General features: G+C 41.4%; 1 protein-coding gene across 7 annotated transcripts in view; it reads left to right on the top strand.

Moving 5' to 3' along the window:
* LOC148935403 (uncharacterized) overlaps nt 1–23,446 on the top strand; it is a 162,810-nt gene that overhangs the window by 125,346 nt on the left and 14,018 nt on the right. For 5 of the 7 annotated variants that reach the window (XR_016140357.1, XR_016140356.1, XR_016140362.1 and 2 more), the window contains one exon: nt 19,234–19,325. Coding sequence is in view for 1 of the 7 variants with exons in the window: in XM_089081536.1 (XP_088937662.1) it covers nt 19,234–19,245 (12 nt within the window). In the remaining 6 variants the exon portion in view is untranslated. Of the gene's footprint in view, nt 1–19,233; nt 21,722–23,446 lie in introns of those variants that run through there. The other 2 variants (XR_016140358.1, XM_089081536.1) reach the window with 1 other exon arrangement.

The raw sequence follows: 23,446 nt of genomic DNA, 5'->3' as shown, positions 1-23,446 counted from the left end.
TGCAATTTCTGATAGCGTGCGAATTTCTGTTTCGACGACGCGATCGATTCGCCATATGCGACGCGATGGCCAAGTCGAAACGGGTGACTGATTGACCCGGTTGAACTTAATTGCGCGTGAATCATTCGTTCTACATAATTGCATGGAAGAGTTATCGTCGACGGCGTATATTATGCTTATCACGTGCTACTCGCTCCTGCCTCTCTCATTGAATACGAAAAAGAAAATACATTCGTGCATACGCACACGCAGCACACACACACACACACACACACACACACGCAGCACACACACACACACACACACACACACACACACACACACACACGCACGATTTCGCATTGCGAAGTCACGCGATCATCGCAAATACAGCGTGACTGTTAACGTTTATGATTTCCGTAAATCATTAGCTTCCAAGTGGAACAAAGTAACCTCGATTCAAGTCCGCTAATATCAATCCGAACTGATTTGTCAGTATTTGCTCGTACCGTTGGCACGTTTCACTTAGCGATATCTCGCAAATTGTATTCGAGCACGAAACGCGCCATAAAAAAAGGTTCAAGGTAGGTAATATATAATTAATTAGAAGAAAAAAAAATCTTAGGAAAAAACAATATCTCATTTATGTATTTTCTTTATATATTTAGAGCGATTCGATATAAAAACGCGAGAAATTCGCACGGAAAGTGAAGTTTATCTATCTCAAGAATTCTTTAGACGCACAACGGTAGCTTTATAGCTTTACATCTCAAAGTTCTCGAAACGTTCGCGGCAAGATCGCAAAGATCGGAACGGAGGCGTTCTGAGGAAAAGGCGTTAATTGCTTTTAAACCGCGACGGTTTACAGTATCGTCGTCGGGTATAGCCACCTCCCTTCTGTTCGGGTAGCCTATGCAAAGTCAATTAGTTCGGGTATAATAATGTTTACGGCTCTCGCTCGGCGTTGCAGAGGCAAGAAAGGCAACGAGCAACTTCCCCCCCGGGTAACAATAAGAGTTCCGGTGTTTTGCGCCCGAAGAATCCTCGCGCTGGATCTCGACGGTGCTTAGCGACTGCGAGAGCGACTTGCGGGTAAAACCGAGCGTGGATAACAAGGGGGAAGCATGACCAAATAATGTGATTGATCGCTCCCGCCCCGAGACTATCGGGCACCGGTGATCCGAATCGTTTTCATGCCTATCGAGGGTTGATAGAGAGATATCGCGCCCGAGATATAATAGATCGCCAGAGAGACAATGGCGCGCAAAGTCAATACAGTAATTTACGCTCGGGATCGAGTGTACGTTATTAATAGAACTAGTAGCTCGGATTATCCGGACTATCCTCCGGTCCGGATTAGGTATTTTCCTAAGAGAAGAAAATGGAAATAACGATGGCAAATATATATATATATATATATATATATGTAGGTTTATCGTTCGAAATAAAAAATTGTAGAACTAATAAGACGTCACGTCGCAAACGGAGAGAGAGAGAGAGAGAGAAACTGCTGTAGGACTGTTAGTACCTTCCGAGGTAACATTGCTAAATCTTGCCGCCTTATATTGCGGCCTTTATGACGATCCTCGCCCACATGTTATGAAAGCAAGACCGCAGTACGCGCACAGTCCAGAAGTTGAAACCCGAGACTCTACCACTACGCTTCGTACAAAGCTGATCAGACTTTCTGATCTTCGTGCGTTTAAGTCTCAAAATGAGATACAAGAGCGCTGAGGAAAAAAGTACACTAAGGAAAATACAATCCTTGTAAAATATTTAAAGTAAAATGACGGTAAATATTTTCTTATTGCAAATATTAAATTTTTTCATTTCTTAATACATTTAATATCATTTAAATGTTGATTAAACATAAAATTATTATATTATATTTGCAAATATAAGAAGATGTAAGACTAATGTTTTTTGAAATGTAAAATATAATCAAATGGTTTTGTTATGCGATTTGTTTCGTTTGATTTTAAAATTGAATGGATTAGTTAATTAGCATCGTTTAAAAAATGTTATTTAAATGTGAAATTATATTTGCAAATGTAAGAAAATATAAGCATAATAATTTTTAATTGTAAAATATAATCAAACAGTTGTATTATGACATTTGTTTCGTTAATCTTAAAAAACTGAGTGAATTAGTTAAGTAGACTTTTAAAAGATTTTTAAATAATTGATATATTTGAGAAAACATTACAGATATTAACGTCAATCTTTATTTCAACTCCAAATATCGCAAATATTAATTCAATGAAATGGGAAATGGATACTTATGAAAAGATAAACTCAAAAGCATTTTTTTGCGATACGGATTTTCGTTAAAAATCTCGTTTGTTATAAAGATACTAATAAAAGATAACAAGCCACTGCTTTTTCGCTGATGTCCGCTTTGGTAGATTCAAAATACATTATTTTATCGCGTATACTCTCCATGCTAGTATATATATATATATATATATATATAAATTGTGTGTGTGTGTGTGTGTGTGTGTGTGTGTGTGTAATACATTTATTATAATTTATATATATATTATAATTATATACATATAAAACATTAATTAATATTAAATTCAGTGTTTATTGGTTTATCGTAATGACGTATCAAACTTTGGATACAAGTTCGAATAGAATACATTTATACGGAGTGCATGCATGATGTATATAGTACCATTAGGCTGTCGAGACGAGTATTATGAGAGTTCGCGCCACGGGACAAATACGCGTTACTGGTCCATGGGGATATACATATTGTAACACGTATATCTCCCTTTAGGATTAAGGCGGCAATGCATGCCTTTACGCTTTGGAAGGAGATATTGATAGCGAAGCAGCTTAGAATCTCGCTGCTGGAAGTTTATGGGCACACCTGAGACATAAAATCAGAGAGGGGAAGCACTTGAGAAACAATACGAAACGGATTTAAGACTCGATTCGATCTCCTTTACAGTAAAAAAGTAGTGAAAAGTAATTGTTGTTTGCAATTCCGTTATATAGCTCCAGTATTTTAAAATTTAATTCTATCGGATAATTTAATGCTAATTTGTTTTTTAATTCGTCGTTAATTTTTCGATAAGAAAATCTAGTCATTCCTGTTTGAGAGGAAAAAAATCTGGAGTAGTTGCGATTAAAAAATAATACGATGGAAATATGGGGCGTTGTGTATGGCGCAAAACTCACTCCGACGGACGATCTCGGGCATCTCGCGTATGAAAGACGACGGGCATTCCTGGAGGATATTCGAGGCCGCGAAAAGGAAGAAGTATAAATCCGGGAAGGCGATTCCGGGATGCTAGGGGGACAAAGAAGATGAAAGAGCGGAGTGGAGCGAAGGAGGAGGCTATCGTGGGGAAGCAGAAAGCGGATAGGGTAAAGGCACTCGCAAGACGATCGCGAGCATACGAGAGAGAGAACCAGAGAGAGAGAGAGAGAGAGAGAGAGAGAGAGAGAGAGAGGAGGAAGACGCGCGGAGAGGAAGTGCGATGAAGGTTTTACTGCCGCGGTTATGTTCGTCGGTTCGCGCAATTTCGGTGTATCTGAATTGGGGGAGGAGTCCTATCTAAACGAGCCCGGGTGAATCCTCACAGTCGTCCTCGGCCCTCGCGGGGGCAAAAGGGCGGTGGGACGGGAAAAGGGAGTACGATGCGGAGGAGGACATGGCCCATAAAAATGTTGTAACGGCGCAGCCCTTGATACAGGCTCTCGCGCAACAAAGATTTCGAAAGGAGAGCGCGTCACGAGCGCGCGATAAAAGTGCATGAGTATTTGTGTGTCTGTGTGTGTGTGTGTGTGTGTGTGTGTGTGTTTGTGCGTGCGCCATTATGAATGTGTGTGTGTGTGTGTTTGTGCGTGCGCCATTATGAGTGTGTGCACCAGACAGCGGCGGAGACAATCATCCTATTCGCGGAACGCCAACGATGTCCTCGGGCCGTTAACCCTTTTGGCCTCTTCCTCCGTGTTGATGATCTTCCTCCGTCTTTACTCGAGATGCCAGTTCGCGATCTTCACGCGCGGTAACCCGGAGGTTCAACTCCGTGGATTATGATTCGCTCGAGAGAATCCGCCGATGAAGATCCGCCCGAGCGATTCCCCGGTTCCCCTTTGAAGTGACAGCCCGAACGTGCGATACGTCAACCTCCCCTTTTCGCCGTGGCGAAATTTCTAGTCTCGCGTCGACGTGACGACGTCGGGCTCGTCGGAAAATCACTCGCGCCCCGCTTTACTTTGCCAACGGAGATCAATATCCCTCCTCCGCGGGAAATTGTTATCCGATATAACGTCTCTAATAGCGTTAAGGAGGGTAACACTCGTACTCCAATTACTAAGGCGACGTATACGCCGGCCGCCTGCCACCCCCTGGCCTGCAACCTCCCCCTCCCCCCCCCCTCGCCATGCAACGCGCTCCGTTACGCGCTCATTTTCCAACGGCAACCGCCGGCGAGTCGCGGAGCGACGAAACTGCACACGTCTCATCGTGATAGCTCGCGATAATACGCGCGTGTTATTGTCTAAGAATAGACACTGGCACACACACACACACACACACACACACACACACACACACACACACACACACACACACACACACACACACACACACACACACACACACACACAGACGGACATTTCCAGGCGGCTCGGACTGTCCGTCTCGTTAGCGACGATAGACAGCGGCAAGGGAGGAGCCGCCCGGACCTGCGCTTACAATTCGAGCTCTCGTAGCCGGTGGGATATTCCGTTCTTGGCTGGCACAAAGGCAACGGATAAGTTTACGTTATGCATGAGACATGATGGGAGATGCGGTTGCGGGACGATGGAGAGGGGGGGGGGGTGAGGTATAAAAAGGAAGTCGGGGAAACTAACGAAGAGGGCGACAGGAAGAGGAGTGTACCGAGGTACACAGTGTGCAGTTGGAACAGATTGGTGACAGTCGGTCGGAGAAGAAAAGAGGGTAGGGCGGGAGAGAGGACGCGGGAGGGAGAAAGGGTGTTAACGATATGTACACACAAACGGGCCGCACCGGCCGAGGAAAGGAAGGGAAAACGCCGTGGAAAACAACAAAGCCAAATGCGGGGGAGAATCGCCGAAGGAACTCGTGGAGATGTCTTGGTTCCTCTGACGATTCTCAATCATTCTGTTTACTCGCCTCTCGTTTTTCCCTTCCTCGACGCCGCGCCGCGCCGGCCGCTCGTATCCCCCTCCCCCACCTCCCCGTGCGTCCGCCCCTCCCTCGTGTCAGCCTCTTTTGTTCGTCGCGCACGCACCGATGCGGAACAAGCATTGTTCTAAAATGGTTTCACCTGATCGCGCCTCTTTCGCGCCAGCCGGTATTCGTTGCACGGCATCCTTAATGGCCGAAACACGAGAGTTTTTCGAGAGTTTTCAATGTCGAAATCGTGCGGGCGGTCATTAATATATCAGCTCCAACGGAGTAAACGTCCAGAGTATAAACGTTACTCATACTTTCCGTACTCGATTAAGGTTACCATCTCTGAATCACGAGAAAAGAGTACAGTAAAGTTTAAAAAATGATAATGGGAGCCGGAGAGGAGGGGGGGGGGGGTATATTTTTCATGTGCGTAAAATGTACATGTAATTTAATGAAATAAAAAAAATTCTGGAATATAATTTTTATTAATATGTTTATTAATATAAAATAGATCAGAGAGAGAGGGGGGGGGGGCATTACTCGATGGACTAGATCTTAAAAGTCTAATAATTCTTTATTATTGAATTTATATCTACAATTTCGAAACAACATGGATATAATGATAGATATAAATTCAATGATCAAAAATTATTAAACTTCTAAATCTAGTCCACCGAATAATGCTTTCTTTGAAATTTATCCTTTTGGCTTATTGTATTGATTGTTTATTGATATAATTTTTATAATATATTTTATAAATATATTCTAAAATTATATTCTAAAATTATTTCATAAAATTTGAAATATGATTCCTTTTAGTAATCATTAGGCTAATATAAAAATCAGAGCAATCTGAGCCAATCCTAGTGAATTTACTTGATTGGCTGATTCTTGCACTCAAAAAAAAAAGGATTATTGACCATCATTGTAGCTGCAGTCCATTTAGCATTACAAATGTTTCAAAGCATTCGATTGACCAATCAGAATTTTACAAATTGATCAAAGAAGGCTTTGTAGCATCAAGTGGACCAGTTTGTATAAATCTTTTACCATTTCTCAAAAAGGATACATTTGGCTTTGATAAGTGAAAGAAAAAATAAGAGAATACGCCGAGATGTTTTACAACCTCAAAAAGAGCAACATGTACTTTGCTCTAAAGCTCCATGCGACACTTTTCTTAACGGTAAATCGAGCCGGAGTCTGCCGAAGTGCTAGGGAGCGCTGAGAACGTCTTGTGGAGAAACTGGGAAACGAAAAAAAAAACCCATGTAAAAAGTGAAAGAAGCGGATTGGAGCGATTACATTGTGCATAAATCGCGGGAAACGATTTATGCGCGACCCACGCATTTGCGGCGTGGACAAGCTTGTAATTATTGTATTACTATACTCTTGTCGTCGATTCAACGGAGCTATGGCTCTCGCATGCGACTGCCATAGAGCTCCGATGGCTCTCGCTGCGCGATGGCGTCTTACGTAATGGCCCGTTCTCACGGTATGACTCCTCCGCTCGCGAAACGGAATACGGCTACTATCCGTCCGCGTCTTCGCTCGTTTCTCCCTGGAGCTGTTGTGTTCCCTTCGACTCGCCTGACGATGATTCATAAACTCGGTCGCGTCTAGTTCTCGATGGACGGACAAATGAGGAACCTCGAGATGGAGGCTCTACCTACGCGCGAAGCGCGTCGAGAATAATGCGGATCGAGGTCACGGGGGGGGAATATTTTCCGGGGAAGAACGATGACGAAAGATCGATTGACGAAATTTCCACGGTGAGATCACGCCGTTTAATATCGCAATATTATTTCGCGGCTGTATCACACTGTTATTTGGTAATTAATAATTGTTTTTTGTAATTGATTCTCGACAATAAATAGTAAATTATCTGATAATTAATTAAATTAAAGTCCTCGTTTTCTTCGGGCGTAATACTATATAAATTCTCGATTACGGCGAATGCGGTAATCGATTCTGTCACGATATTAGTATCTATTTGTGCATGCGCGATACGTCACAATGTGTGTATTTGTATGCGCGACGATAGTAAAGTAGGAATGATTTTGTTGAGACACGCCGATTTCGGTATGAAGCATTCTGGTTTATTGCAGTCGATAATATGGAACCTTGACATTTCACTCAAAATACACATTGATTTCATACTATTATTAAAGCTTTCGAAGTGACTGAATGTTCCATAAACCACGCGAGATGAATAACGTATTCTCACAATTTGCGATTATTTCATCCTCAATGATATATTAACAATAATATACTTTTTGCCACAAAACTTCTTTTACAGTGATATCATTTTCAAATTAATATTTCAAATAATTTTTATGCTAATGACAAAAGTACATTGGATTCGTACGAATTCGGATAATTCATAATTTATTTTAATTCGAAATTATTATTATTATTATTATTATTGTTATTATTTTAGAAGGCATCTCGAGATTTAAATATTCGAAAAAAAAAAAATAATCGAGCAAAGGGAAATATTTGAGAAAATGATTGCGCCTCATTCTCAAAAAATTCGTGTAGTGCGACGTAGATTAAAACGAACAGGCGCGCTCTCTCGGCGGAGAGCAAACAGGAATTTTCACAACATTTTGATGGCGTCCGCCATCCAAGCGGAACGATACTTTGTATCGGATTTACGGCGTCTGGCCTCCTAGTCCGCATCCTCCGTCTTCGAAGAGAAATGAAAGCGTCGATGTTTCTAAGCAAGAGGCAGCAAAAGAGGCACGGAGGCGAGCGCCCGTCGAGTGACTAACGATCCTCGTGACTAACGCTCTTGTCTATCGGCGGCGCTAATTCGCCGTTTCTCGCGCGCGTCGAGTGATTCACGGGGGTCCATAAGCGTAACGGGGAGGAACTCGCTCGTCACAGCGGCGAGCACAGAGCCGTGCATTATGTTCTTTCGAGCCCGATCGCTCTCGTTCTCGACGATTACAGAGTCCCTCATTGTTGTCCTCCTCGGTAGCGCGATTTAGCGCGCGACGGACGACGACGACGACGACGACGGCGGCGCGCGACGGCGACGACGAGGAATCGATCGGAACCCCCGGCGGAACGATCGTCCTGGCGGGCGAAATGGCGCGGAAGGCCAAACGCGAGAAATTATCCGTTAGATAAATCTCGACGATCGAAGCCAACGTATGTATGCTTGCACACGCGTGACTGTCCCCGCGTTCGTCGCGCGAATGTGCAGGCCGTGCCACAGGTCCGGTCCACGTTTGAAAAAACGCTGGTGCTCGAAACAAATATTCGGCCTCCTCGATCCGCGATGTTTGTTTTTCCACAAAATGCAAAAGCCTCGTTTCTTCAAGAGCGAATCGCGACAATCGCGCAATTGTGATCGAGAGGCCTGGCGTTCCACTCCATACGACAGCGGATCGCGCTACATCATCAACGCGCCGACTGTACCGACATCACCGTTCTCCATTCATTACGGAAACGGTTCCCTTCTCCCCTCCCCCTCCTCCCCTCCGCTCCGCGCCCCTCCCCCGCCGCGTTCTCTCTCGCGCTCCTTCTTCGCGCGCAAAGTTCGAGAGGAAGAAATTCGTTAAATCACACGCGCGGCGAGCGTTTAAACAACTCGGATAAGCGTGTCCTTGACGAGCCGGAGTCCCTCGGCTCGGGACACAAAAGGAGGGAAAAATGTAATGACGCCTGCCGGAACGGAGGCCCGCCTGCGGGCGCGTGTGGCGACGACGACGAATGCGTGTCGCACGGTACATGAGGAAGTAAACGACGCATCGCGCGAACGGGATCTACACGCACACACGCATACACACATACACGCGCGCGCGCGCACGCGCACACGTATACGCGCACGCACGCACGCACGTATTCGTCGCATGCGTGCCTCGCCGTTCGCGATTACGTATTGCGTAACGCGACGTATTCCATCGACGCGCGTGATTCACGAACGACGAAGGTATCGCGCGTCGATGGTATAGTTCTGGATCGAATCAAAACTAGAGATAAAAATGACGATGAAAAAAGTGGAAACTTTTTGAGTAAAAGTTTCGTTTGAGTAAAAATAGATTTTTTTTTCCGGGCCTGAGAGTTTTTTACTCGGATATATATATATATATATATATATATATTTGACATTTGATGCCGTACTATTTTTCTAGAATTCAATTTTTGCATTCATTCGAAAGATTTCTGTGTAAAATGTAAACAATCAAAATATAGTACAATGACTAAATGATGGTGGTAATGGACACTAGATTATTGTCGATAGGAAACAAAAAATGAAGTTCGTGTTGTTTGAATAGATGCATCTTTTTGTGTTTAATTTTTAGAAATTCATAAATTAACATAAAAAGATATATAGAAGACACATAAAAATTCTTTCAGTTATTAACTTATCTTAAAACAATGATTCATAACAGTTTGAGCTTATGTACTAGTTTCGAAGAGGCATGCATTATCAATTGCAAAAACATTTTCTTCTTGATTTGAAATTACAAATACTCAAAAATATTAAATAATATCGAAATAATGAAGAATATCGAACATTTTAATGATAAATATCAAGAAAAATAAATTCCATATCTTCTTTTAGTATTGCGATAAAAAATAATTTTTTTATCATAAAAACTGATTTTTTATTCCAAATTAAAAAATATTTGTGTTTTTTTCATCTCTAATCAAAATTATCTTGAGAGATGTAGAAAAGGATAAGACAATAGATGGGTAGAACAAAACTTAAGTTTTAAATCAAGACACGTATTCTCATATACAAGGGAGAATATTATAATTTTAGAAAAATTTTAGTATGCATATAGTATTTTGTTGCAAATATTCTCATATGTAAGCAAGAATATTACTATCTTCACATAAAAGATTTTTAATCTTGAATTAAGCAAAAGTGATACTTGCATCAATATAAATTCAGTCAAATAAAGATTAAAATTTTTAAGAAGATTGTAACATTCTTGCTACGTATATTTAAGAATCTAATATATATAAAAATATTTTTTTATTTAAGAGTAATTTTTTTCTGTGTAGAAACGACTCATGTAGACTAAGCCCATGAGGCATTTGATGATATATCTGTTTTCAATTTACCTATTTTGCGTAAATAAACAAGTATAAACAAATATAAACAAGTAAAATAAACAAGTAAGAGAATAAAACAAGAAACCATAATTATTTATTGATAATATAAGATATAATAATTTCAACTTTATGACATTTGTACATAGCATTACATATTGATAGCATTTTCAATTGCAACGAGTTTTGATCCGGATTATATCGTCATAGTGCATTTCCTGCACTTAAAACGAGATAGACATAGAATGCGAGGATAGAAAAAGAAAGATAGAAAAAAGTGCTCTATAACAGCGTTAATCCGAATTAAAATTCAAAATTGCAATCGAAATTATTATTAAAAATATGCATTACATTAAAAAATTTGTACAAATACGCTGCTATTCCCCTTCTCACTAGACAAAATTCAACCAATAAATAAATGGCAGAAAGAAAGATCGATATGCCCACGCATTTACCTCTCTCTTTCTCGATCTGTCAAGACGATCAGAGAAGTTTTGAAAGATCAAAGAAATTTTGCCATATGCTCCATCCGATGCTACATCGTCGACGATACATCGCGCATTCAAAAGCGTATATAGAGCGAACGAGATTTGCACGTTCCGGAAGCTGAAAAATGGCGCACGAGGCTCCACGAGATCCTTATAGAAAATTGAAAAAAATTATTTTAGCGGAATAATCGCGTGTAGATATCAGAAGGGGGCTCAGGAAAATTTGTGACAGTCGCTCGTCCAGTCGAGCGTCAGCTCGAGCACACGGTTCCTCTGTATTCTCCATTTTGTTCTTTCACGCCTGATTTGTATTCCGCAAGAATAGTGCAAGATTTCCTTGGAAGTGGGATCCGGAGCGAGGCGCTTTACCAAGTTTGCGGCGGATCGGATACTGAATGTAACTCTATCGGCCGATATTCTGTTACTCGGCGCCCTTGGCGATAACGCCCGCGCTTTCTTTCATCCCGCAATTACGCGTCACTGCCTGTCCTTTTACCACGGCTGCTTGGCTCTAGTTTCGTATCTCGAGAGCTCGAGAGGGCAGGAAAGAGGGGGGGAGGGAGAGAGAGAGAGAGGGAGAGAGAGAGAGAGAGAGAAGAAGCGTAAATCGCGCTGTGTGTCGAAAATGTCGACTCGATTCTACGAACAATGAAGCGAATGAATTCGCTGATTGAGATAAAAATTGCAGCCAATCCCGTTTTGCCGGTAACATGATGAGTAAGCGAGATATAATAAATGTGTTTCAATTAGCAATACGAGTCCGCATTAACGGATTTCGAAGGGAGAATCGTAACTTTTTTTTTTTTATTATTATTATTATAAAAACTTGATCGTGGTGCTTTTGTTTCCGAAACTTCGGCGGGAAAGGATGAAATTGAAAATTCTAAGGTGAAGTTTTGCTCGCGATAAATAAGAGTATCCATAAGATATACTTTCATTGCAATTAACGTAATTATCTTCGTACTCTCACGCAATTAAAACTTTTTGCACGGCTTAAAATTAAAATCACTTAATAAGTTTTATTATTAAGCGCTTATCCATTCCTCCATAGTGAAGCTTACTCCGAGCGTTCTTAATCTTTTGTACACTCCTGTTTACGAGGATCGTCATTTAATGGATGAATGTAATACGATGTTCTGCATCTACCGTGGTTCTACCGTGCATTAAGATACGTTGTCTCTTAATTTATTTTTGCGCGAGGAAAAGTTTCCAATTCGATTCTTGCTTCACTCATAGAATAACTACAGTAGTGACGTGAAATTCTTTCCCGATTCTTGAAAAATCGATTATTTTGGACGATAAATTGATTATTAATCAATTTTTGAAAATCTTGATCTTTATTGATTTCGTTCTTTTTTTTAGAGAATCGATTCTTTTTTCTGACAGATAGTGCTACTTTAGCACACAATAATGCAGGATTCACTTTGCAAACTACATATGGTGTGGTCAAAGTAATTATATATTTATCTTGATGATAAAAAAGATATTTGCTTTGTTTTCATTGTCAAATTATAAAAAAAAAATATGAGTACATATCTAGCTCACCTAACTGATATAACAAATACAATTTTTATTTATGCTGTGACTGTCATAAATACCAAAGTTTAACAATAAAAAATAATAAACTCTTATAAAAAATTTTTTATAAATTTATAATAATTAAGCAATAAACTTATTTTGTAAATCTTTTTTTAGCAGTAACGATTTTGATTCTTATTTTATATTATCAAATAGAATTTTTGAACTGTTTTGCAATTGACTGATTTTTTCCAATTTCCTTGCTTCATTATAAAACCAAATTTTTTTCATTTTTTCGAAAAGTGACAACTTTATGTTAATATATAATTAAAAAAAAAATTGCGGAAAAATTCTTGAAAATCGATTCTTTTTGCAATCGATGCATCGATTCTGAAAATCAATTCGGTAAAAAGAGAGAATCGATTCTTTCAAATCTTCACATCGCTATCTACTAGGAACATCTCATTGCACTAAAATTTTATTAAATGAAGCGATAAATTTTCATGAAATCGCATCTCTCTCGTTTCGCGTCGTCTATCCGCGCGAAAAGAATATTTAGACAAATGGTTAATAAACAGCAGCTCACGGAAGTGAAATTCGCGAAAATATGGGACCTGCTTCAATGAAATACGGTTCCGGCCCGATACGAGCAGTCTGCGAAGAGTCGTTGAAGTTTGCAAATTGCTGTGGCAGAATTCGCTGTTGCTTAACAAGCTGTACGGTCGAGGACCACGAAAAACCTTGCTCGTTGCAACTTCCTGAATTAGAATTCGTCCTTTTCCCGGGCGGTGGAAGTGGAATTAACGCCGGGGAGAAGATTGAAGGCGGAAGTAAAAGTAGAATTAGAATCTGTCCCTTGGACTGAAATTGGCTTATATCCTTTCGGACTGCGATTTATAGACTCGAGAATCGAGTTTACCTAGCTGAGTCCGAGGCAAGAACTGCATATAAAGTATGCGAGAGAGCCTGCCATTTCCCTTCGATCGCGGAGCTCGCGGAGGAGAAGGAGATTCGCTGATTAATGAAGACTATTACAATCCAGTTACATAATAGGATTCTGTAACTGATTGTAAGTTATGGCATGTCTAAATAACGCCGTGCGGCAACGGTTCGACGTTGCTTGTCAATTCCCTGTTCTCGTTTCCCAGGGAAAATTAATGGCACGCCAATGTGTTCGATACATTTCCTTATCTCGTTATCTCGTTGTCTGCTGCACCTCGCACGTTAGCATATTTTCTCGCCCTCGCGGATTAATCGATTAGTCGTATCGAAATATTCTTCCGAGAGGAAGAACGTATTTTCAAACATGTTCCTCTTTCCGGGAGAGAGGACATATTTTCAGAATTGTCCTTTCACGCTCCACCAATTTGCTCGTTCGAGAATTTCCGGATTCGGAGTAACGCGGTGTCCCTCAGTGACAGTCTGAGAGGCGAATAGGCGCGACTATAAGTAAGTTACCGATACGGTAACTGCGAAGCTTATATTCGGAAGGATAGATCGAGGGATATAACCGGGCCGCAAAGATCACATTTTCTTTTACCGCGAAAGCTCTCCGAGGAAAAACCGCGGCGCGGTTGACACACAATGGCAAACAATACCTTCCGGGCACGCCCTTCCGAAGCTGCGAGATTGCGTGACGTGTGATTCATGCGTATTTATATCCAACCTGGATACATTGTTGATATGTGTAGTCTATGGCAAAAGCGCGCGCGCGCGCTCGCACACACACACACACACACACACCACACATACACCACGCGGCGCATGGAGAGTGTGAGTCAGTGAGCAGTGGAGCGTGAGATTTGGGCTGTTAATTTGATTGTCGTTACTTTATTTGCCTTTCTCTCTCTTCCCCGAGCGGCGAGAGAACGCAGCAGCAGCAGCAGCAGCAGCAGTAACAGCCGAGATCTTTACCTTGCGTCTCTCGCCGCACTGCGGCTTCGAGACTTGTCATTCTGTAATCCCGCGGCTCGGCGCAAAATAAGTTCATAGAGCCGTTTGTAGTTTGAGCCACTTATTACCTGACGACGCGCGATATATATATATATATATATATATATATATATATATATCATTCGGCAAATGTTTGACGATATTATTGCGACATTGTGCACGAGCACTATATTAGTTACGTAAATATATTATTCTTGCTCTTGGATAATCCTGTAATCATGTAAAACACGTCTACAGCCTAGCACGATGTAGCCATTTGTTCAGCATGAATACGTACCGCTATTGTTATTTAACAGTCTACACGCGGCTCTCTGAGAAATATGATACTTTATTGTATCTTTTCTACATATATATATATATATATATATATATATATATATATTTTTTTTTTACGTAGCGGTATTTTGCAGAGTTTACGAATGCTGTAAATTGGGCGCGTATTAAATGGATATCCAAGCTCGGGGATATTTATATCTCGATTTCAATAGAAAAAAAAAAAAAAAAAAAAACAAAAAAGAATTTCGATTTTCTCTTTATTCGACGAAAGCCTCCGTAGTAGTAGAAATAAATATTGTTCACGATCGCCGATCGAATACGGAATAACGGCGCGACGTAGTAACGACGCGAACGCTAGAGAGTCCGTAACATAATGCAATGGTGGGTGTTGCGCACAAGGACGCAACGGTCTCGTCTCGTGTAATTCCAGTTGGTTGTTCAAGGAGGAAAAACACTAGTTCAGTATCGCGCGCGTTGTCCCGACGAGACGTACGGAGATCGGAGAAGCGTGTGACTCGGGCCTCGTTTTATGGGATCTCTCAAAGCGTCCGGCGTGATGTGCAATTTATGCAAATTTAATTCCCGTACGGGAATGGCAAGTACGTATCACAAACGATCGGACGGATAAATCTTACTTGTGTCCATTTCCACGTCCAGATCAACTTTCATCTCGGCTCAACCTGCCTCTCTTCTTTTCTCTTCTTAATTTCTAAGGGAAATTAAAGAAAAAAATTAGAAAAAAAAAAATAGAAAAAAAGATAGATTTAAATCGAGGTTAAAATTGATCGACAATGATGGATATTATTATTTTAAGTAATTTGACGTGTCTCTCATTCAACACGCCCATTTTCTTGCGCGTCGCGTCCGCCGGACGGCCAGATAATTTCGTGCAGACAACTTGTTCGCGCGTTTCACATTACGTGTATTACGAAAGACCGCGTTTTTTCATCCGGAAGCGAGTGTGATATACGACGTCGGTTGAAGTTTAAGGGCCTCTCGCGCCCGAATCGGCTCGGAGCGCGCCATAAAGAGACAAACGCGCGCCTCGCTCGTACGCTCGTACCTTTCTCCCTTTTTTTTTTATGGCAACTCGATTGCATCCCGCGATTGCATACGCGGCCGTTCGGGAGGAACACGTTTCTGCAGCGAGGGCACGCGTCCGAACACGAGGCCCGGGGCCCCGTCACCTGTTGTTGGATGGCAGGTGCGGGCGGCATTAACTAATGGGACCGTTGGGACACGCACACCGGCACCGGAAGGAGCGAATTCCCGCAAACGAGAAATACGGTTCCTCCTGGAAGGACCGTACTTGTGATGGATGCGGATCGAGGAGTGAGTCACGAATCACGAAAAATTGAATATCGTGCAGGTGCGCGAGTTTAATTACTCTCTCCCTCCCCTCCCTCCCTCCCCCCGCCCTTCCTCGCTCTTTCTGGCTTGTCGATGTAACGGATGTTCACGGAAAAGATATTTCAGTGAAATTTCAGCGATTTTGAGCGGAAATATTGTTTCGTTTTACCAATTTGTTCATTTTCGGTCGTTGCGAGCGGCAGATCTCTCTGTGGGAAAATTGACACGTAAAAAAAAATAAATTGGGAAAATTGACACGTAAAGAAAATAAATTGCCTACTACTATTATAGGGTTCTTTTTATCAAATTTGATTTTTTACGCTTATTTACGATATCTCTTTGCGTTCGTGAATTTTAAATTCACCGTTCACGATTCGCTATGTATCTGTAGTGAATTGACCGTTGGTGCATTCCTTCCGCTGGAGTTAACAAGCTTGTTAGTCCGCGATTTACATAGTTTGTAGCTTTCGAGGGGCGAATCTAGGCCAGTCTCCGCAGATAAAATTCCTTCAAACTCATCCTGTCGTCAAGCAATTTGTAATCACATTTTAAGTTCACACGATGGCCCGCGCGCGTTCTGCAGAAATGTAGATTAATTTTGCATCTGCCCAGCTAGTTTTTTTGCTTAATCAAAATTAACAGACAAATTACATCTATAAAAAGTTAATCGACTAAAAGATTACAATTAATATGTAATATAATTATAATTTATAAATTGTATTAATATCTTGTTAAACTTTGAGTGTGCTTGACTAAAATCTAATTAACCACCTTTTTCATTCTTCTCGCACAATTTCATATAAATCCATCTGAAATTAAACAACATTTATTTCTTTTAATTGCACCTGACACAATATAAAATAATTATAAAATATTGCAACGCAAAATTCGGGAAAAAAACAGTCTTTTTCGGAAATTAAAGGCGGCGCAAAATGGTATTAACGCCTCCGCGTGCATATATAAAATTTCCAGTGGTGTATAAAACTCATATTATCTTAATTTGCGAGAAAAACGTGATTAAGCGCGTTACTGCCATTATTCGCGAGTGCTTTAAGTATTATAATAATCGTTTATCTCTGCAAATTGCAGCGTAGAAAGGCTCCTTTGCATACTTTTTAGTTCGTCGAGTGACACGAAAAGATTCATTATTCGAAAATAGTAATGTAATTTCGATCGCCGCAACTCACTTAAACGTTTTTCTGCAATTATCCCGCTGCGAGATATTAATCCAGAAGAAACGCGCGTATTACCACTAATTGCCGCTTTATTGATCCGGCAAAAGCGTTTGATCGCCGGAGGCGTATTAAGCGATGTAAACGGCACCTGTTAAGCAATTAACTGTATCTCCGCGGTGTCATCGGTGTCATGATTATCGTAAATCGCTGCCACTGAAGCACCTATTAATCAGAAATTCTACATCGTTCCTTCGCTTTCCACGCTGCAGGAATCTGAGTCACCTTATGTAAGAAAGCCTCGCCTTAACAAACGAGAGTAATGAGCGAGCAAAATGTAGGCGAGATGCGATAAGCCAAGTATGGCAAATTGAGCGGCGCTTTTGAAAAAGGAATTTCTGTCTCTCTCCGTCGCGTTTCTCGTGTTATTTCAGCGACGATCGCGCTTCATGCGCAAAATTACGAGCACAGATTACGAGGAGGATAACCTCATTGATGATGCGTGAACACATGAGGGTACCGAAAAAAATAAACTAAATATCTTTGTATTATTTCTTAAAGTGGAAGTTCTCTTTGATGCGGCTAGTGGAACGTCCTTTAATTGCTTCATTTGATGTCATTGATGAAATTAAAAATCGAATGTCGCTATTACTTTCTAACAAAAATGTCTACCAAAATATAAATTTGAAAAATATAAATTTTATATCTACTTTTATATTATTTATTTATATATTTATTTTATATAAATTTTATATATATATTTACATATATTTACTTATATTTATTCATTGTGGTGTGTGTGTGTGTGTGTGTGTGTGTGTGTGTGTGTGTGTGTGTGTGTGTGTGTGTGTGTGTGTGTGTGTGTGTGTGTGTGTGTGTGTGTGTGTGTGTGTGTGTGTGTGTGTGTGTGTGTGTGTGTGTGTGTGATATTACTTTAGTTACAAAAAATGATCTTCATACTCAACATCGTATCTCAACATCGGACAGCGTAACCCGATAATCCAGCGCGTATCTCCTTCGTATTCTCTTACTTCGCAGATTCTAGGCGGAGGGTAATAAAGTGTGATAAATAGCGAGCGACAGCAACGCGTTCGACGAAGAATAACATCTCGGCCGCGGCAGGGCGGTGGAGAGAGAGAGAGAGAGAGAGAGAGAGAGAGAGAGAGAGAGAGAGAGAGAGAGAGAGAGAGAGAGAGAGAGACGTTGTCGGGTGTACACCTCGATGTGCGTACGTGCGACACACATGTACGCGGATATGTCGCACGCGCGATATTGTGTTTGCCCGGTATAATTCCACTAGCGTCACGATGATAGCCGTGATAGTTGCATCATACGCGGGTATTTTCTCGTCAAAGTGTTTCCCCGACGTTGAGACACGATGTCGGGGAGGCGGCGTTTGACGGACGCGCGAGCGCGCGCGATCGATCTGACAGATCGATCGATCGTGATTTACGGTCCTCATAAATAATGGTGGTGCCTTCACGCCTCCGCGCAATCCCGCGAGAATGTATATATACAGAGAGAGAGAGAGAGAGAGAGAGAGAGAGAGAGAGAGAGAGAGAGAGAGAGAGAGAGAGAGAGAGAGAGAGAGAGAGAGAGAGAGAGAGAGAGAGAGACAAAGAGCGAGAGGGAGGAGAAGAGGAGAGAGAGATGATCGAGTCCGCCGGCATATTGAACGGTCATCGATCCGTCAAATTGTCGATTCTCTCCGTCGAGCAGGGAACGCTAAGCGCACGAATGTATGTGCGCGCGTGCGCGTATGTGTGTGTGTGTGTGTGTGTGTGTGTGTGTGTGTGTGTGTGTGTGTGTGTGTGTGTGTGTGTGTGTGTGTGTGTGTGTGTAAATGTATGTGCGCGTGGGTGGAGAGATATTCTTTTCCGAATGCAGCGGTGGATGATGATGACGACGACGGAGCGCGATGTTATGAGGATGACTCGCCGGAATGCGGCTGTGCCCACGTCTCCTCTCCAACAGATGAGAAACTTGACACAGATCCTGGCGCTGCGGGGGGGTCTCTAATATTTAATAGGATCAATCAGAAACACATAGCACCGTGTGCACCGCAGCACTTTTTTAATGATAATTGATGATGGCCGATTCTTCCGATCCATAATGTTTTTATTAAAGAAATATTTATTCCTAATGACTCTATAATTGCCCTTAATATCTTCTTTGATTCCTCGGTGACGAGGTGATTAAAATTTCACACACGCGCCCGGAGAATTAATTTAATTCGATTTGTTAATTGAATTAAAAATCTTTCTTTTTGTTTTAGACGAGGACGTAAGGACTCGCACGCGATTACTCGAGGGGAATGCAACATATGGATTATACATACGCATGCAATCAGCGACGGAGTAGAATGAAGTAAGAGCTTAAGTGTCATCGTTAATTACATTTGAATGTCAAATCCATGAAAATCGCGATTTTTGCACCTTGCGATGGAAACGTTCTCTCCCCCGATTAAGCCCGATTTGCATCAATAATGGTAGCCCCACACGTTTGTACGAGCGAAATGCGTTTTGCAGACGCGGTAATTTATCTAATATATTCATCGGTTCCCACAAACGCAATTAATCGTCGCGACTTGAAACGATCATTTCTACGATGGTAAAATACTGCGCGCGACGTGTCCCACATTATCCATTATTGCTACCTGATTAATATAAATGATATTAATATTGATGAGAATGCAGATACTTAATTAACTCGATATATTCAATTAAGCCCGGCTACCGCACAGCAATTTCCCAAAGTTCATTTTCCGCGGGCCCGGGACCATTTTCCAGTTTATTTAGCCGATAACTGTTTCGGTGCGCGTCGCAGCCGCCCTATGTAAATTCGGTTATGGCCGCCATGAGACATCTAACCGCACGAACGAGTGCGCAAATAACGCAAAAATATATATCTCGATAAAGCGAGATATGCGCGCCGAGTTTACGATTATAATGCGTTCGCGATTCTCGCCGGATGGCTGTTTAATTCCTTGACTTCTCTCGTTAATATCGACGAGCATAAATCGAACATAAATCGCGAATGCTCAAATTTCCGCTTTCGCCACGGGGGATCGAGCTACAAGACGGCCGACTTCGACGTTTTCCTTTTTCTCTCTTGGAAAAAAAAAAAAGAAAAAAAAAATAAAAATTTACAATCGAATCTCTCGAGTCCTTTCAATAATTCGCGACGCGAGATTTCTGACCGCGTCGCTTCGGTTTACTCGCCCCCGTCCGGTTTCTCGGTGATTCGCGCGGTTTTCGAACCACCCCTCCGGCACACACATCTGTCCGTAATAAAATTCTGATTTCGATGGCGGCGTCAAGCCGGGCTTGACAAAAAAGAGGAAATAACGACAGGTCGCATCCGCGGCCGGGAGACCGCCGCGGATACGTCCCCTCGTAAATTCACCCCACAAGCGCACCCTTGTACTCGGCGCGCCGATCGGCGAGAAAATAAATTCCCCGGGATTGCAACCGTACGATCGGGTAAAAAGGAAAAAGTTTCGGGCAAAAAGAAAGGGAAGAAAGGGGAGAAAATTACGCGCTCGCGGTGGACATCCTACTCTTCCGTTTTCTCTCTCTCTCTCTCTCTCTCTCTCTCTCTCTCTCTCTCTCTCTCTTTCTCCCTCCTTCCCGTCGCTTTTTGTTCGTACAGAGAACGGCGGTGGAGCATGTAATCGGATTTCAATGACGATACGTTAACAACGTTCGGCCGTCGCCGATCTCGTCGCGTTGTCGGTAAGAAATGAGATTACCTCCGGAAGTAGGGGTGAGGGGAGGGGGAGGGGAGGTGGGTTTACATACGCCGAGTATACGAATGATGCTCCGTCTCCTCGTGTATATGAGAATCGATAATATCAGTCCAATCGGTATGCAGCCGATGTAATCGAACCTGACAGCGAAACTCGCTGGATAATGTATGGAAAATCTAAGCCATCCTCGTGTCGCAAGGGCCGTCAATGTTTGCGTGAGTTATTTCCTATACCGGATTAAATTATTATTATAATTACTTCCTTACTTTGATATTTTTTTTTACAAGACACGATATTGGAAATGCTCGCTATTTCGAATTATGTCTCTCCTTCGAAAGACAGAGACTACTTGAAAAATTAACACTTCCTATTTTTCAATCTTGATTAGCAGATATTTATAATTTTTGCACCGCGAAGTTCTCGATTAAGAATGTGTTATATTTATATACTTTTATTTACAATAAAAAAATTATACAAAAATATAGATTATTTTAGATTGCATCTAGTAGAAAAGTTTTGCGACAATAGAACCTGAATCAAAAGTTTAAATGTAAAGTAGAAATGCACTTGAATACAAATGTAATTAAGAAATAATGACAAAAATTTCAAGTTTTTAATAGAAAAACTTTAAATATTCAAAATGATTTCTATAAATGTTGTTCTGTAACTAATCTCTGCATCACAATGAAACTTTATATAATTAAAGTACTTAAATATTTAAAATACTTATATAAAAAAATTGAAATTTTTATCATTGTTTCCTCATTACGTTTCCATTAGAGCACACTATTACACTTCTATTTGTTTATTTAAATAATTTGATCCAAGTTCCAAACCGTTGCTAAACTTCTTTCTATTATCTTCAAATGCGATTTAGAATAAGTTGTAGATTTTTCATAATTTTCTCATTGTATAATATAAAAATTACAAAAATAGGTGTAATCCTTAAGTGATGAAAACCCTTAAAATCCTTTCTCTCTTAAAAAAAGTTTATCACTCTTCGAATGATGGGCGGTAGTCGGAAAATAGTATACGCCTCGTCTCGAGCAAAAATTGAACGTTCATCAAGTTCAGAAAGTAGCGTTTGAACGTTGTTAAGAGTTGAACGAGCGGTCAATTCAACCTCGAAATCAAAATGGAAACCCGCACGGCACCCGTGGGAGATGTTCCCGTTGTCCAAAGGTCGAAGTGCACCGATGCGGAGAAGTGCAAAGGCGAACGAGCGGAGCGAGCAAAGGAGGAGGGGGAGCGACGAGGGGGGAGGGGGGGGATGGGAGGGCGAGTGAAAGAGAGAACGAGAGAAGGAGAGAAAATCTGCGAAAGTGGCGATGTACAATTCGCTTGTTCGAGCGACTGCGCGAAACTAGTCTCCAAACTGCCTGCAGCCCCGCTTAAGTCTCTCAATGATCCCTTTGTTTAGCCACGGGGTGGCCTTAATGATCGCTTGTTCCCGGTAATGTCACATTTTGTACAGTACGCCCGCTCCCCTCCTCCTCCCCTCCCCCCTCCCTTCCGGTTCTTCCTGGTTCTTCTTTAACTGTCGTCATCCCTCTCGTCGGTTTTCAATCCTCTTCTTATTGTACCGCGACGAAATCTCTCGCGAGGAAGAGATACGACCGTACACCCGTCTCCTTTCTCAGTCATTTACAGCTTCCATCATCTCTGACGCTCCAAACGTCCGTCGTTTCGTCGTCGTTTCGCTTTCATCCCCCTCGCGCTCGTCTAATCCCGTCCATCTAACCCCCGTAGAGCTTCCTATCTCTTTAACGAAACGACGCGCTGTGCGTAATGGGCGAAATGCAAAAAATATACAATTGAAAAAGAGAAGAAATGCTTGACGACTAAATATATATTTTAAATTGACATTCACATAATAACATCACACGTAGTCGAGATGCTAAACAAAAATAATTAATATAATTTTTAATAGAATGCAGATTTAAAGTCATATTTAAAGATACTTCGGATTTCATCAATATTTATTATTTGGTGTGTTGTTAAATTTATATATAGCTTGTTTTGGACTGATATTAGGGAGGAAAATTTATTGCACATCACATGATACATTTGTAATATAAAAAATTCTAGAAGACATGTATCGGATCCTCTCAAATTTACAGAGCTGCTTCCCCGTAAACGATTTCGCCGCTTCGTGCGCGAATTTCTTTTTTTTTTTTCTTCTTTTTTTTTATTTTTTTTTTTTTTTTTTTTTTTTTCATACATTTTGCGCATACTTATCGCGGATTTGCTAGTGGTGCCAGATCCTCCCTTTCGTAGTTATGTACCATCACACCCCCCCCCCCTCTTAAACTTTTCATAGCCGCTCGCGTTTTTTTCCCGCTCAGGGCAAACTCACACGCTCGCCCGATATTCTTATGTTAAGCGACGCGAAGTGCCGTCACGAATAAATTGCGTGGATAATTGCGCGGAACGGTTTTGACTAAGCCCACACGGAATAATGCAGATACGTCCCATTATGTCGTGAGATATCGTGGCCGGAAAGAGATTTCGCGACCTTCCTTTAATCGACTGCAGCCGTTTACCGTTATAATCAAAAGGACGTAACTAACAGATGTGTAACGTAATCCTTAAACAAATGCTATATAAATAAAAAATTAAAAAATACAATGTAATATTCGATGTAATAGTCGAGCTAAGTATCAAATAATTAGAGAATAAAGAAGGCGACTCTTAGGAATCTGATAATTTTTCTTTTATTGAATTTATATAAATATATATA

Source organism: Pogonomyrmex barbatus, unplaced genomic scaffold (genome assembly GCF_055798465.1).
Source record: "Pogonomyrmex barbatus isolate J1 unplaced genomic scaffold, ASM5579846v1 scaffold5, whole genome shotgun sequence".
In the NCBI taxonomy this organism is placed as follows: Eukaryota; Metazoa; Arthropoda; class Insecta; order Hymenoptera; family Formicidae; genus Pogonomyrmex; species Pogonomyrmex barbatus.
This window is presented reverse-complemented; position numbering and strand designations above follow the sequence as displayed.